This window comes from Balaenoptera musculus, chromosome 9 (assembly GCF_009873245.2).
Source record: "Balaenoptera musculus isolate JJ_BM4_2016_0621 chromosome 9, mBalMus1.pri.v3, whole genome shotgun sequence".
Taxonomy (NCBI): domain Eukaryota; kingdom Metazoa; phylum Chordata; class Mammalia; order Artiodactyla; family Balaenopteridae; genus Balaenoptera; species Balaenoptera musculus.
Window position 1 is genome coordinate 3,945,510 of NC_045793.1, and position 17,098 is coordinate 3,962,607.

Below are 17,098 nucleotides of genomic sequence, written 5' to 3' on the forward strand. Positions count from 1 at the left end.
TCCTGCCTGAGTCATCAGTTACTAAGGTGATATGCAAATCCAACCTTTGAAACCCAAGCTGCCAGCCCCGAGAAGAGTAAAAAACATGCTCCCGGAGAAGTTTTCAGCTCACACAGCCTAAGGTGGTTGCCAGTCCAAGGCTAGGTGTGGGCACAGGCAGGGCCTGACTCCCACCAGCAAAAATTGGGCTGGGCCCTGGGACAAGGGCTTGGGCCTCGGATGCTAGTGCTTTTATTTTATTTTTCGGAATAGAAAACCACCACCACCAGCACTGGGGGGGAGGGCGAGGTGTTGGAGAAGTGAGTGAAGGGACAGCGCCCCGAGGTGAGGATGCCAGTGACAGGTGGGAGGGGGAGAAAAAGAGCCTGGGACAGTCTCCTCGAGTCTTAAAGCAGACAAAAGAAAAAAGAAAGAAAGGAAAGAAAAGAGGAACCAACTTGTAAGCACAGACAGATCGAATTCCCTCCTTGGGATCCACAGCACCGAGCAGTTAACACCAGGCATCCCCACATCCGTGAACCCCCAGACCATTCCACGCCCCAGCAGCGCAGCGCCACCAACGCTGCTCTCTCAGCGCCACCAACTCCTGGCCGCCGCCGCCGCTGCAGACAAGGACCCGCTCCAGGACGGCGGTGACCGAGATCCGCGCAAGGAGTGTATTTGCGGGCGCTCCCGGGAGGGGTGGGGGAGGGGTGGGGAAGGAGGGCGCCCCAAGACCATCGCAGACGCGGCGCGGGCGCGTCTCCCCCGGGCCGCCCGGAGCCCCGCGCGCCCACCCTCCCACCCACCCACCCAGATGCTCTTACGTCCTCGTCGTCACAGTCGCTCTGCGCCTGGTACTGGAACCGGGGCCGGCCGCCCGCGCCGCCGCCGCCGCCGCGCGCCGGGGGCGCCGCAGCGGGCGCCTGGGCTCCGAGGGGCTTGGGCCCCGCGCCGTCCTCCTCGGGCCCCTGGCCGCCCAGGAGGCGGCTCGCCTCCGGGGGCGCCGGGAAGGACCGCGAGGTGTTGATCTTGCCCGTGAACCTCTGGTACAGCGAAGCCATCGGTCTCCGCGCGCTCTCGCCGGCTGTCTTTGGGGCGTTTTGATAATGGCTTTCCCCCTTTCGGGTTCCCGCTCCCCACCCCCGCCGGGGGAGAAGGGGGAGAAGGAGAGGAGGAGGAGGAAGGAAGGAAGGACTGCGGCCGCGCGGCCGCTCCTCCCGCGCGCCACTCTCAAGTCGCCGCCGGGCGACTGGCTCAGCCTCCCCCGCCCCCTCCCCCGGCGGCTCGGCGGAGCCGGGGTCTGGGGGTGTGTTCTCTCTCGCTCTTCTTTCCTGCTTTTCAACTCCTTGCCGTGGCCACGAACGGCCTGATCAAAGCCACCGACAGAAAGAAAAACAACAACACAAAACCATAAAGGGAGGGAAGATGCCCAGGCCCCGGAATTCGGCACCCCGCCTAGAGACCGGCGAGCATTCAGAGCGCCTCTCCGCGCCCCGCCCCCGGGCCCCGCCGGCTCCTCCTCCCCTCCTCTCCCCACGTGGCCCCTTCACCCCCCCACCCCCACCCCCGGGAACTGCGCCCGGGTGGCCAGGGCTGGCAGCGAGGAGGCGGCGGGGCCACGCAGGTCTTGGGTGCGGGCCGGGCGCGGAGGCGCGCTGGGGGCTCGGGGGCTCCGGGCCACCGGGAGGGCGCACCCCGCGATACGCGGGGAGAGCGCGTGCGAGGAGCGGCCCGCGATGGGGAGGGGGCGTCGGGTGCACGGAGGGAGGGGGCTGCCCCCGAGACGCCTGTCCTCGGCTCGGCGCGGGGCTGCGCTCCGCGTCCACGCGCTCGCACCGCGCGCAGCTGCAGCCCGGTCGCCCTCCGAGACGCTCCCCCTCGGGTTTCCTTCCCAGCTTTTCTTGCCTCACGTGAAACGGCCACGGCCGAGACCCCCGGCGGACCTGGGGGTGTGCACGGGGGTGATGGAGAGCAAACTGCGGGGCTGCCAGGGAGGGGGCTCGGGGGGTCACTGTCTCTGACGAGCCCCCTTCCCTCCCAAACCAAGCTCTTCTCCAAAAACAGATTCCTTTTCCTTCACCCGGTCTCAAAAAGAAGGCAAGGAAAAGGTCACGGCAGGCAAGCGGGGGCCGGCCTGCTGGATGCCTTCCGAGCAACTCAAACGCTCCTCCCCGGACACCCCACGCATTTGTCTATATCGCGAACTCCATTTTCATTTGCAATAAATGCATAACCGCCAGCGGAGGCTAAAGCATCTGCGAGGCCGGCCACTTCTCCAAAGCTTGCTCCGCGCCGCCCCCAGCCCCTCCCCTGAGAGGAACTGGGGGCGGAGATACGACACCGAATGGGGCGCACGGGTCAGGGTGCGCATTCACTCCTCTTGCTGCAGTCAAACGTGCTCCAGCGCCCCTGCGTGGAAAGACACCGACGGAGCCTCGGCGCCGGGCTCCGACTCCAGCCCGCAGGCGGCCTGTCTGCTTTCTCCCCTCCCTTTCCCGGGGTGCATTCCTCCCTCCTGGCCTCCGGGGACTCTCTGTCCTGCCGGAACCCGCGCCTCCGTCTTTCTTGAGGAATCTGGGCGTTCTTCCTTCTGGTCTCCCCGTCCCCCCACCCCGCATTCTCCTTGCGCTGCCCTTTCGCTCTTGTTTGCAGCGCTTCCGGCTGGGATGCACCTGTCCCATCCTGAGCGCACTAGGAGCCCAGACTCCGGAGGGAGGGGCCGGGTGGAGAGCTCGCACCTGCCCCGGAGCGTCGCTGCTCCTTCCACTCGAGGTCGACGTGGGCATCTTCGCCTTTACCGTCCAGGGGTGCTCCGGCTCCGCCATGGTTTCCGTGACCATTGCAGAAAAACAGGCGAGGCCTCGGCCGCTCAGAGGGCCCTACTGCAGGCTGCCAGCCTTTGTTGGATCTGAGTCCAAGGCCATCTCCTGGCACCACTGTCCAAGCCCAGAAATCCCAGAGAAAGAGACCCTGCTGTACCTGGTCCTAAAAATATTGCCTCTTCCCGCTGTGTCCTTAACCTGGGGGGAGAAACTGAATGCAGGTGAATAAGTCTCCTGGGAGAGGACCCCTTCCAATCTTTTCCACACTCTTCCCAAGGTCTCAACCTAGCAGGTAGTCTTGTTTTAATTAAAATTTATACCACACCACCCTCTGTTTAATCCACTGTGGTTTCCTTCCGCTAAGAAGAAAAGTGCATCTTAACCGTAGTTCGAAAACGTTTTCTTTACAGAAACTATAAAAACACGTAAAATCAGTATCTCGATAGCTGGGAGGCTCCCCGCACCACCAAAAGGCCTGTTCCACAGGCAGATGTGCCAGCCACAGACCTGGGGGTGCCAGAGCATTGCTGCGCCGCTTGACTTCGAAGACAGAGGCAACAATTACAAGGACCATGAAGCTAAAGTTTAAAAGTCATCACATTTAGATAAATAGGAAACCTTGCTCTCATCCCCCCTCCCCTGCCCAGCTGTGCTTTAGATCCTTGAAGCTGCCTTTCCAAACCGACTTAAAAGGAAAGCCCCCGCTGCCCGCTCTGGCATCTAGATCTGACATCTCACTAAATATAGATGCTGTTAGGGTCTTACTTATGTACTATACATACACACATATATATGAAATGTGCATGTATATATTTACACAAATTCTAAGAAGAAGCATGATAAAACTATTTCTTGTACCAATATAGTTTATACAAAATAGAGTATTTATATGGAAATAGTTTAGATCTCATACACAATACTTTATAGATGTGTGTGTATCAAGGAGAAGAGACTGAAGAAGGGAGATAAGAAAGGTACACATATCCCTCACTTTTGAAATTATATTCTCAAGTGAGCCTGTAGGTCTTCAAATTACAATCTGGTCAAAGTTAAAAACCCTAACTAAAGGATTCAGACAAGATGATAAGCTGTTTTTATTTAAAATTATTTGTAAAGTGAAAAAAGCTACAAAACTCATAAACAATTGGGGGAAGAGCTGCGGTACAGATCTGTGTTAACAGAAGCATATCTGAAAATTAAACAGGACAAATGGAGGGCAGGGGGCTGTCAGGGTGCACAGAGCTCCTCAGAGGCCAGTGTGAAGGGAAGGAGACACGACACTGATAAAACAACCATCCGCACATGCAAAGCTTCTCGGGTGCCGTCTAGATCCAGGGCCCATCAACTGACTTAAAAAGAATCGGGCTGCTTTGCTCCACCTGCATACTGAACACAACTCATTTTAAAGAATGCTCTAGACTTTTGAGTGTGAGTCTGTGCGCCCATGTTTGCAAGCGTGTATGTGCTCACACATCCAAATTTGCCTTAAACTCTGATACACACATTGCGGTGTCTCTTTGGATAGACTGTCAGGACTCCGAAGTCCCAAATGCAAAGAGGAAACTAGCTAATATTTTAGGATGAATGAAGTCACGCAACTGCAGAGAATCGCAAGCGGTGGCACTCACTGTACGGTGCATAATTAATTCACTTAATTGCCTTCAATAACCTTCTCAGAACGCCATCCTCTAAATGAGGAAAAAGACCCTGAAGAGTAACAAAACTTCCCAAGGGGCGTGTAAATCGAGGCGTAGCACTGCAGAAGGAAACCTGTCAATCCTAACCCTAACCCTTCACTCAACCTTTAATCCTTGAACATCTCGACTGCGCTCTATTGAAGCAGATTTCCATTCCTGCTCATTGGTTAAGTATGGGAAACTATTTTTGAAAATATTTTGTGGGTCATTTCATATTAAGATTTTAATTCCTCCATATGGCTTAAAACCCTGTTCATCGACCCATTTTTCCATCTAGTTTCATGATTATTTCTACCCTGTTTATTAAATAAAGGTGGGAGTGTGTGTTTATTTTCCCTGAAACCAGTTTACAAAACAAATATGATAAGTCACTGGCATTAGGCAGATGCTGCGGATAGTCATTTTTTTAATGACAATAAAGGGAACTTTTGGGTCTATATGCAAGCTAAGCATTGTAAAAATACCCAAAGTATATTGAGCCCAGCAGCCTAAGCATGATTTTTATTACCCAAGAGGTTTTCTTATTTCTAGGAGAGAATTATGTCCTATAGTTTACTTCCCCTTTCTCTTGGAGGAGAAGGAGGAGGGCAGAACCCTGTTTAAGATATTTATTCTTTTCCAAACACTGATATTTGGAGAAATGAAATGGCCAATTTAGCATACTCTGACAGAAAGGCTTCCCTAAAACACTGGGCAAAAAAACAGTGTTTTTTTAAATATTATCACATTGCATTCATACAAATGGGGAGAACTAAAGCAAGTATTTAGGCAGCTTGAGAAAATACAGTACTAACTACATAAATACAGACCAAAAACTCTCTCTTGCTCTCTTTAAAATAATTATTTCTTTGCAAGATGACTACCAATACGGGTCCATGTGGTAAGACTTCTTTACAAACGGGAAACGTCCAGCACAAGAAAAAGGAATTGCCACTCCTGGCTTTAACACAAAGTTAAAGTACGAATTAACTTGGAGCTTTTCAAATTGATACAGATTAATATGTTTTAAAGAAAAACATTCATTTTAACCCAACCAAAAGGCTTATGCTAAAATTAATACAGTTAAATGTGAATTTCCAGCAGCACACTTCCCTGCATTTTAGTACTGACGTTAACACATTTGCCTGGTTTTTACACACAGTTTGAAACACACGTACAGCTACCTGCCCCAGCAGTGGCTGCTCACACGGACGTGGTCATCAACACACGTGGTGAAGCTGATCTGATCGCCGAGTATGTAAAACAACCACGGATTCAACCGAGCACGCATTTTCTTCTTAGCCCACCGGGGCTGCGGGAACCCACCCTCCCTTCCTTTAGGGATCCCCTCTCATTTGTCACCTCCGCCCGTGGACGCTGGACCGCGACCCCCTTCCCCTCTCCTCCCATTTCTCACCCTCCTTTCTTCCCTTCCTCTTTCTGCTCCTCCATGGTGTCTTGCTCTGGATCAATATCAGGAGAATGTCTATTGTTTTCCTCTAAAAATTCCTTGCTGCTCTCTGAATATTTAGAAGGCCTCACCTTCCACTACCACTGATGCCTCAGAAATCATCTAAATAATCACTTTCTAGAGGAGGCACCAACCTCTGTCTGTTCCCATTTTCTGGTTATGCAATTATAGCTTGCACCATGCTTTCCAAGGCTCCTAAGATTTTTAGAGCATGAGATACAGATGAGAGTCTGTTGTTTCTGTCTGTCCCTGGTGATCACTGGAGAGCATCCATGTCATCGGCTGAAATGTCTTCATTCATACATCACACGTTATTAGATTAAAAGGGAAGCGACTCCTGCTCTGAAATGCCCCCAGAGCTTCTTGCCTTTCACACCAGGCACTTCCCTGGGTCCAGTGAATTAAGCTGAATCTGCTTCCCTTTAAGGTTAAAGTGACATTAAGGAGCCTCTGCAATTCAGTGCTTCCCTTTCTTTAACCAACAGAGGTGATGCCTGTGTTCTGGAAGAAGAGAAAGCCTTTATCTGCTCTCTCTTGTGACCGATGGCGGGCATTTCAAAGGACCGATTCTGGTTTGGCCATAACACTGATTGTAAAACAGGCCTGGAAGTACAGGGCTTAGACCGTCACTTGTTTTAGGTTTTGCTTTTTTTTTCTTCCATCATGTCCTAAGAATCCAAAGGGATTCTTAGGTTTTCACTGGAAAGGATCAATGCAATAGAGAAGAAGAGATAGAAGCATGGTCATTCAAATGCAGGGTCTTATTCAGATAGTAGAAAACAGAGCTAGTGCTGATTCATTCATCCTGCCATGTAAATTCTACTCAACTACAGGCCAGTGGAAGTCGTTACAGAAAGTGAAAACTCTGGCTCCACTAGAAACTACTCCAGTTATAAGGAACAGAAGGGGATATGATGTATTCCTAGAATGTACGGCAGGACTAAAATTTTGGGAAGGCTGGGTGTGAGGCTGATTTAGTCCACTGGCCAGAAACAGCACAAGAAGGTGAGCTAAGCCCCGGGAACTGGCGCCCAGGTCTAGGCACCGCATGGTCCAGTGCATCCTGGCATCTGCCTTCCACACACAAAGAGGCAGAAGAGAAGAGGGCCTCCACTACACGGCAAATAGCGACAATGAGATGCCTTACAGAGTCAGGGCCAGAAGGCATCCCTGAGGCAGGTCAGGGAGGGGGAAGGGCCACCTGCTTCCTGGACATCTGTTCGGTCAAATTTGCAAAAGTCTCTTAAAAAACCCTGTCCCTGTCCACCTTACCCCGTGTCAAACCCGGCCAGAATTAAGACCGTTCCTTTGAGTTCAGACATTGCCTGGAATAGCATCAGTAAAAAATAATTAGGAAACAACAGAGAACTGAGTGAAGAGAAACACAAAGAAGCCTCGGCTATGGCGCAAACACCAGAAGACACACCACCCTTTCAAGTGTGTAATGGGGCAGTTCCAGCGACAGTGTCCTCTTCCAAAGGCACAAGGGCGTCGCTGGATGCATGACTACATCTCCAAGCCGTGAGTTTCTGCGCCCTGATGATTCATCTCTAAGCTAAGCCACTATTCCCATATTCAGAACTGGGATGGGCTGGAATGTTCAGAAAATATCCGCTCACCCCGGATGCTTTTTTAGCTCCACTTCTAACAGGACTGTACGGCTTGCTTTGGCCAATGGAATGTGAATGGACCTGGTGCAGGCAAAGGCCTTCAAGGTACTTGCATGACCTGGCCGACCTCTTGCCCTCACTCAGGTGACCCACCCTGCAAGAACATGGCCTGGGTAGTTGCAGCCACTTCAGCTTGGCCTCCAGAACAAACACGCTTGGAGACACTTGAACCCAACCCATGGTTTGGAGTTAAGCTCAGGGAACACAAAGCAAAGCCACCCAGCTGAGCCCAGGGTAGACCAGATGTATCACAGCTGACCAACAGAAATGTGAATCTTGATCTTATGTAAGCCATGGCATTTGGGATGATTTGTCATACAGCGTGCTTGCATCATGGTATATGTCATGTTCTAACTCGCTAAAACGAAAATCAAATCTATGCATGAAAAATGGTGTAGCTAATGTCAATGTTTGTTGTAAGCATTGTACTTATTTATTCAGTAAATATTTGAATGCCCACCATGTACCAGTCATTGTTCTGTTCTATGTGCTAGGGATGAGATGAATAACTCAAATGAATATAGTTCTTGCTTTCATACAGATTACAGTCAGCCCTCCCCTCAGGGGATCAGGGCTGATGCTCTAAATGACCTGGCCGTATTGATAAGCCCTTCCTTTTATGAAAAGATGTCGTTTTCTCAATTTATTGCTCATTTCGGTACATTTACAGCCCAGGTAGTTTTATTAGAAAAAGACTGTTAGAAACCTAGATCACAAGCGTGTTCATAATAATGTCCTAGTTATCTATTGTAGGAGCACAAAGCAGCATTTTCAATCCAAAAGCACAGTGGCTCTCAAGGAATTGTCTCTGGACCAGGAGCCTAAGGATCCTCTAGAAATTTGTTAGAATGAAAATTCTGGGCTCCATCACAAACCTACTGAATCAGAAACTCAGGGAAGGGCCCAGCCACCTGTATTTTAATAAGCCCACCAAGTAATTCTGATGAACACTCAAGTTTGAGAAACAAACACTGCACTAGAATAATCACTAGAGCATTTTTCTAAAAGGCAACCAAGGTGAACTGAAAGATTCTCAAAATGTTTGCTGATTCTCAGGAAATGGCTCACCCATTTAAAGTACTGAACAGAGATTCTCCAGGGGGTAAGAATTTTTCCAGAATGTACAAAGGCCAGTCTTCCTCACTTAAAAGGGGGTTATCTGAGCAGTTTATTCAAAGTCAAAATAGAATAGAGACCAGGTGATCTTTTCAGGACATTTTCAGAATGCTGTTTCACCCATGAATTGAGATGTTTAAGGCTCACCTCAGGAAGAAGGTAGTGGCGAAAAGGGAATTGACAAAGCAGACACCAACGATATGGTCAAAGCTAAGATACCATTCCTGTTGGGGCTTATCTCACAGAGACTTTGATTTTGTACCTTAGCAGACAGCCTCTCCCATGTTGCCTGAATATGTGCAATTTGGCAGACAAACTCTGCAGAATTTCAAGAAAGAAAGCACCTTACTTTCAAAAACTGATTTCATTAAAAATCCTCAGTGCCTCTGGTTTAGCCTCATTGCTTTTTTAATGCAATAAAAAAAAATCTTGATGTGAATTAAAAATCAATGAAGTTAATAAACATGTTGAAGTTGAAAACCAACTTTTACGAACTTAATTGTCCTGAATCTACTCCTTTAAGACACATTAACATGTTCAATATAAAACCCATTTTATTTTATTTTTCACCATCTCTTAAGATTTCTTCCAAATTCCCACGGAACATACAAATTTTAAAATAGACTGATGCGACTTTATGTGGTTCAATAGTTTTTCTTGAATTTTAACACATTCTCTGACCCACACGCACACAGTTAATATTTATGGCTAACTACCAATGTATACACACAATAGATCCTATGAAGCATGGGACCTAACCCAGAGGAAGAAAATAAACTTCAAGCCTGATGCTCTGTTATCTTCACATTGCCGTGAGCTAATGCAAGAGGTATCGATGCAAAACCTGGTTCTTGCGTATATGGATATGTCAGATGTGAGATGCAGAGGACTCTCATTAACGAAAACAGATGATATTAGGGCAATAAAACTGAAATGAAGCCACTCATTTGCTTCACGTGGGTAATTCAATTCACTCTGCATTGTAACTCTATCAAGTCCGCTGCTGTACCCATCTCTGAACAATTTCCTTCTCGTAAAGGGGAGAAATAGCCTTTTCTATACTACTAATTGCATTTCAAATCATTTTAATTTGGAACTCAAAAAAAGTAATTCTCCTAACAATTGCTTCTATTTATATATTTCTTGACAGGTAAACAAAAATTGCCCGTTGGCTAAATAAATCCATGAGTCATATAAGCCTGCAATTTGAACAGATTTTTCCTCACTCACAGCAAAACCAACACTGACTCTCTGCTCCAATAGGATGCTGTGGGTCTCATTCGTTCCTCCGATTGAGCTTGAGTCCCTGACGGGTCCCATCACCTCACCCTTCGAGTTGCAGCCATAATCCCCACTATTACTTTCTTTACAAGCCAACAATAAACATTGTTTATTGTTGACACAGAACCTTCTCAATCTTCATGAGAAAGGATGGATACATTGATGCTTTCAAGGGACTCTGAAGAACTTCTTAGCCATCATATGGTATAAGAAGCAGCAGTATAAGGCTATGTGTACATCTCTGTTTCAACATCCCTTTATTCCTCTCTCTCTGAGACCCCTAATATCACACAAAACCTCCGTTCAACTCTGAATGAGATGTAAATGGTTGGTTGTGATCTAAATGAATTTTGAGTTTCCAAATTGAGCTATTCAAATTCATAAGAGAAATATCTTTCTTGAGTGCTTAATGTACTCAAAGAAAAATAATTTACAATTATTAAATCCAAATATACTGTGCAATAGAATAGAAAACTCATGAGCATGCTAAGATCGAGCGTAGTGCTTCAAATAAGTTACCGACTTATATCAGACCCTCAGGTGGGATACTTGTACCATGATGGGCACTCTCACGGAAAACCTTGGAATAGGTACTAGTCTAATCTTATACCCACTGATCACATCTGCGTTTTACTGTTTTCCAATGATATAATGTAAACTTCAGGACCTGAACTTAGCAGATAGCTACTGATGCCCTGACAAAGCAGGCAGTCTGCTTGGATTTACCCACATGACGAAAAACAGCCCCTTGATATGATGGCGCCTCAGAGAGCAGACAGACTCAGTGTTTACGCCACCAGACCTTGCTCTCCGCTTCTGAGTTAAGTGGAATGATGGAGATTTCCTGCACCAGTTGGCACAGCTCCAGGGAGAGGTTTAAAGCAAGTGATCCACTGACTCTTCCATCTCCCTTTGATGTCAATTATCTTTGAGGAAAAAGCAATCATCATCCCTAAGATTAACGCAATTCTGGTTTTTTAGCTCCTGGAACCATATCTTATCATTTCCGTGTATGATACTGGTCAGATTAAAGAGTTCCACAAAGACGTATCCTATTGTTCATTTACTTTAAAAAAAAAGCCCTAGACTTGTATTACACTTTATACTGGGAAAAAGCTGGATTTTATTCATTAAATTAGTGCTTTGGAGAAAGCCAAAGCTTTTTTGTTTGTTTTCCAGAGGAAATTACAGGAAAATTTTCTGTAAGCATCTTCTTACACACACGTCCTTCACTCTCAGTGGTGAGAACTGCCAGTGTGATTGACTTTTGGTTCCCCAAAAGTTACACCCCTATTCCTTCTCACTTTCTGCCCATCAGTATAGAATTTCTGTCCTCACATGGTGTCTACTTGGCTAAAGAAATGGATAAAGTTTTATGGGCAGCATTGGAAAGATTTTTTTCCTCTCAGATAGAAGACAGAGGTATGAAGAGGGACCTCTTGCCTGTCCCCCAGCACTGCCCCTCCAGTTTTCTGTCTCTGAACACATCTGTGTGAGGATCGGAAGGTATGGAGCTACTGCAGCCTCTTTGTGACTATGAGAAGAAGGTCAAATGCTTTTGCACTGATACAAACCCAGAACCCCAACGGCATGGAGCCACTAAACAAAACTCAGAACAGCCTCCCAATTAGAAACCCCTGTTTTAGCCCCTTTCAGTCAGGAATAGTTACGTAGCCCAAAGTGTCCCCCGCAGATACAATCAGACCCCTGGCTCTTCCTCAACGGCTCTTTGCATGAGGAGAATTCACTAAGCGTCAGTTTTCTCATCTACAGCATGAAGATGATAAGAGAGGCTATTCCCATCAGCTTTACCTACAACACACGGCTCCTGAGAGATTCCAATGCATTATTATTATAGGGGAAACCCAAAACTTCTTATATATACCTAACCTTTGGAAGAATGGGGGCTGCCCATAGTTCATACTCTACAAAACACATCATTCAGCTTTTTCATATGATTTTTTCTTGTTATTGTCTATGATCCTGCATTTAGACATCTTGTTGATTTTGACACATTCTTCCAGCTAGAGTATTTGGAGGAAAATGTACTTCAACTCTCGAAAGCCTCATGTATGTGAAGTGAAGAAACATGTTCCGTGAGATATTCTCTATCCAGGGTTCCTAAAGTCACAGAGAAGACTAGTGTGGGTCCAAAACAGGGAGGGGAGAAGGGAGGAGAGAGTCATTGCTTTACCAAATTAAATAATAATAATAGAACTCTTAGGCTGATCAGCACTCTATACTTAAAATATTGTCCAATATGCAATGTCATTACCTCAAAGACGCTCCTAAGAAGCAAACCTTGACTTGGCGTCATAAGAGCCAGTTTGGAACCCACTCAACCAGGGCAGGTTGTGCCACCTGCAGGCTGGGCATGTGTCCAGAGCACTAGGAATCAGAGTAGGAATCAAAAATACAAGTAAAGGTATTCCAGCTCCAACAGACATATAGAACTTTGCACTCAGATTATCTGGGAAGAAACTTATTTCAGCACACATACCCGTTTTTAATACTTTACAGAATGAAGGTCTGGAATTTCCTTTTGGAATTGCACGTGGGAGGGGCAATGCCTTTGCATCTTTAATCCAGCCTGCAGAGGTGGTGATCCCTAAAAGTTGGTTGAATATAAATTTTGCTCCATGTTTATCAGCCTCCTGTTTATCAAAGGCAAGGACCATTAATATTTCAGATGATTTTTTCTTTTCTTTTTTTTTTTTTTTTTTTACAGAACTCAGAGTTGAGGGAAGAATGCATGAAAAACAGGCTTATAAAGTATGTTGCCTTTATCTTGCAGTCTGTTTTTTGATTGTTTGGACCTTGCGTGTTGTTTGTTCTTTGCCTCAATCCAGGGGAAGGAAAGAACACGAGGAAAGTAGACAGATACATTTCTCTCGGTCTCCTGGGTCTCTCTTTCACTCTTATTTCTTCTCATAGCTTCTCTTCCCAGTCCTTCCACACCAACAGTACCCTTGTGAAAGCAGCACTATTATTCCAAAACAACTCGGCAGATCCTGTTCCCCTACAGCTTTTTATTTCGATGACCCTTTGATGCATTCAATCAACTGCAAAAACAAAAGCAACACAACAAACAACAGAAAAGACAAAGCAAAACAAAACCAAGAGTCTTATGGACGTGCTGGTTTTGAGCACACGGAGAGCAGCTCAGAGCTTGACGTTGCCGCTTGAGGGCGCTATGGGAGCTCAGAAAGGCAAGCTGTGCTCGGCCCTGGATGACTAAGGGCGGCCCTTCATTCTGATCACACCATCTCTGCATTCAACTGAGCACAGGAAATGAGGCAGCCTCTTAGAAGACTTTTGTTTCCTATGAAAAGGAAGTCTGCTGTTATACGTTTTCATGCCTTAAATCTTTTAAATGCTTTCAGAAAACTAAAATCGAGTCAAAAATGAATCACAACTCTGTCTTTTCATTTGTTGAAGATTCAGATATTCCAGGGGGTGGGAGAGTGGGCATATTAATGTGCTACATTCCCATTCATCACGGAGGACAGCTATGTCGGAAAGATGGTTTGCGTACCAAGAATTTCATGGTTCAGAAGGGGTCCTGGATCACCTTTGGTCTTTTTTATCCACTGGGCCCTCCGTGTATGCGATACCAAACTGGCATGGCTGATGTGTCAGAGCAGCAAGGGAGCTACTGAGAGAGGGTGATGGACTGGATTATACACAAGCATTATTTGGCCTAGATTAGCTTATTCCACCCATCACTTTCTTCTTCTCTCCTCCTCCTCTCCCCCTCCTTAAAAAAGATAAAAAGAAATCCAGAGAGAAGAAGCTCTGCTATGATAGCTGACACCCTTTCCAAAACGATATGAAATAAATTCAGGACCTTGGAGAGCAGCCTTACAATGGTCACGGCTGCACAAGTCTCCGTGGAGAATATGAATTTTATGATCTTTGAAAAGTTATTCATTAATTTGGAAAACACAGCGCTACAATTTATTTATTTTCAGTCAGATTTTAAAACATGCATGTTTTAATACAAACTTGCAATGGATTTTGGAAGCTAGGACATCAATAGGTCCACTGACACCTGCAAATGAACTCTGAATTTCTCTTGTAAACTTTCAACCCATGAAGGGTTTTGTGGATTATTAGTAATAATAATAATAGATTCAATTGAGGGGGAGCTTTATAATCATATATTTTACATACATCATCTTATTTAATAATTTTAGAAGTCCTGTGGTGTTGGTATTACAGTCCAAGTGCTACATTATACAGGAACATCTCCACTAGATTTCTGTCCACTTACTTCCGACACTTTGATGAGTCATGCACTAAAGCACATCTCAGGAAGATGTGAAATTGAATTTCCAGATGGCACAATCACAGCCTTACTTCAAAGCCCAGCTCAAAAGGCACTCCATCCAAGAGGTCTTCCATGATTTTTTAGAAGTTACTAATCGTCTTGCTGAACCCTCATAACGTCTGTGAGTACCTGCCTTATAAAACACACCACTCTCTATCTTGTGCTATTCATTCATTTATTCACCCAACACACATTACGAAGCATTAATATGGCTAACCATGTCTTATCTCCCCCATCAGAAATTCCTTAAGAAGAAGATATGGGTCGATTAAGGTTCACGCGAGGAACTCTGTGGTATACAGAGAAGGTGTTCAAATTAGAGGGAAGTTCACTTAAGCCCCACTTTTCTGCAGAGTCTGCACAGAGGGGGGCTTCTGGAAGATACTGTGTTGGAGTCTGTTGGGAGATGCTCTGATTGCTGACTGCTGAGACACCCCAGCGATATGAGGATGGTATATTTCACAATAGCGTCTTTCAGAAACTATGGACCATAACCCAGAGGTAGGCCATGCTCATTATGAAATTAGTGTATGATTTTAAAGAAGAATTTGAAAAACCTTCCACATTGTGTGTGCTTTCCTCCTGCAGACATGTTGGGCTCCTGCCCCAGAGTACAAGCTCCTTGAGAGGAGAAACTGCTTCCATTTCCCTCACTGTTCAAACCAGTGTCTATCACAGTGCCCGGAACATTGGGCATGAGCAATGAATATTTGTCAAAGGAATGAATGAGGCTAAAACAACAATAGTAAAATCATGGCAGACAGGGACTTGCCTGGTGGTCCAGTGGTTAAGAATCCGCCTTCCAATGCAGGGGACGCAGGTTCGATCCCTGGTTGGGGAGCTAAGATCCCACATGCCATGGGGCAACTAAGCCTGTGCACCACAATTACTGAGCCTGCACGCTCTGGAGCTCACGAGCCTCAACGAAGAGCCCACATGTTGCAATGAAAGATGCTGTTTGCTGCAACTAAGACCCGACGCAGCCAAATAAATAAATGAATATTTTTTTTTAATCATGGTAGAATAAAAACTGTATGATCATCTCAATAGATGCAGAAAAAGCTTTTGACAAAATTCAACACCCATTTATGATAAAAACTCTCCAGAAAGTGGGCATAGAGGGAACCCACCTCAACATAATAAAGGCCACATATGACGAACCCACAGCAAACATCATTCTCAATGGTGAAAAACTGAAAGCACTTCCTCTAAGATCAGGAACAAGACAAGGATCTCCACTGTCACCGCTATCATTCAACACAGTTTTGGAAGTCCTAGCCTCAGCAATCAGAGAAGAAAAAGAAATAAAAGGAATACAATTTGGAAAAGAAGAAGTAAAACGGTCACTGTTTGCAGATGACATGATACTATACATAGAGAATCCTAAAGATGCCACCAGAAAACTACTAGAGCTAATCAATGAATTTGGTAAAGTTGCAGGATATAAAATTAATGCACAGAAATCTCTTGCATTCCTATACACTAATGATGAAAAATCTGAAAGAGAAATTAAGGAAACACTCCCATTTACCTTTGCAACAAAAAGAATAAAATACCTACGAATAAACCTACCTAGGGAGACAAAAGACCTGTATGCAGAAAACTATAAGACACTGATGAAAGAAATTAAAGATGATATCAACAGGTGGAGAGATATACCATGTTCTTGGATTGGAAGAATCAATATTGTGAAAATGACTATACTACCCAAAGCAATCTACAGATTCAATGCAATCCCTATCAAACTACCAATGGCATTTTTTACAGAACTAGAACAAAATGTCTTAAAATTTGTATGGAGACACAAAAGACCCCGAATAGCCAAAGCAGTCTTGAGGGAAAAAAACGGAGCTGGAGGAATCAGACTCCCTGACTTCAGACTATACTTCAAAGCTACAGTAATCATGACAATATGGTACTGGCACAAAAACAGAAACATAGATCAATGGAACAAGATAGAAAGCCCAGAGGTAAACCCACGCACCTATGGTCAACTAATCTATGACAAAGGAGGCAAGGATATACAATGGAGAAAAGACAGTCTCTTCAATAAGTGGTGCTGGGGAAGCTGGACAGCTACATGTAAAAGAATGAAATTAGAACACTCCTTAACACCATACACAAAAATAAACTCAAAATGGATTAGAGACCTAAATGTAAGACCAGACACTATAAAACTCTTAGAGGAAAACATAGGCAGAACACTCTATGCCATAAATCACAGCAAGATCTTTTTTGATCCACCTCCTAGAGTAATGGAAATAAAAACAAAAATAAACAAATGGGACCTAATGAAACTTAAAAGCTTTTGCACAGCAAAGGAAACCATAAACAAGACGAAAAGACAACCCTCAAAATGGGAGAAAATATTTGCAAACGAATCAATGGACAAAGGATTAATCTCCAAAATATATAAACAGCTCATGCAGCTTGATATTAAAAAAACAAACAACCCAATCCAAAAATGGGCAGAAGACCTAAATAGACATTTCTCCAAAGAAGACATACAGATGGCCAAGAAGCACATGAAAAGCTGCTCAACATCACTAATTATTAGAGAAATGCAAATCAAGACTACAATGAGGTATCACCTCACATCAGTTAGAATGGGCTTCATCAGAAAATCTACAAACAACAAATGCTGGAGAGGGTGTGGAGAAAAGGGAACCCTCTTGCACTGTTGGTGGGAATGTAAACTGATACAGCCACTATGGAGGAAAGTATGGAGGTTCCTTAAAAAACTAAAAATA

The 17,098-nt window shown here is 45.4% G+C and overlaps 1 protein-coding gene across 4 annotated transcripts in view; it reads right to left on the minus strand.

The window, feature by feature from the left end:
- Positions 1-17,098, minus strand: part of DPP6 (dipeptidyl peptidase like 6) — a 1,079,206-nt gene that overhangs the window by 819,508 nt on the left and 242,600 nt on the right. Inside the window, exon 1 of one of the 4 annotated variants that reach the window (XM_036863612.1) lies at positions 807-1,449. The exons of the other annotated variants lie outside the window; for them this stretch is intronic. Coding sequence (XP_036719507.1) covers positions 807-1,043 — 237 coding nt within the window. The 5' untranslated portion in view covers positions 1,044-1,449. Of the gene's footprint in view, positions 1-806; positions 1,450-17,098 lie in introns of those variants that run through there. 4 annotated transcript variants of the gene reach the window in all.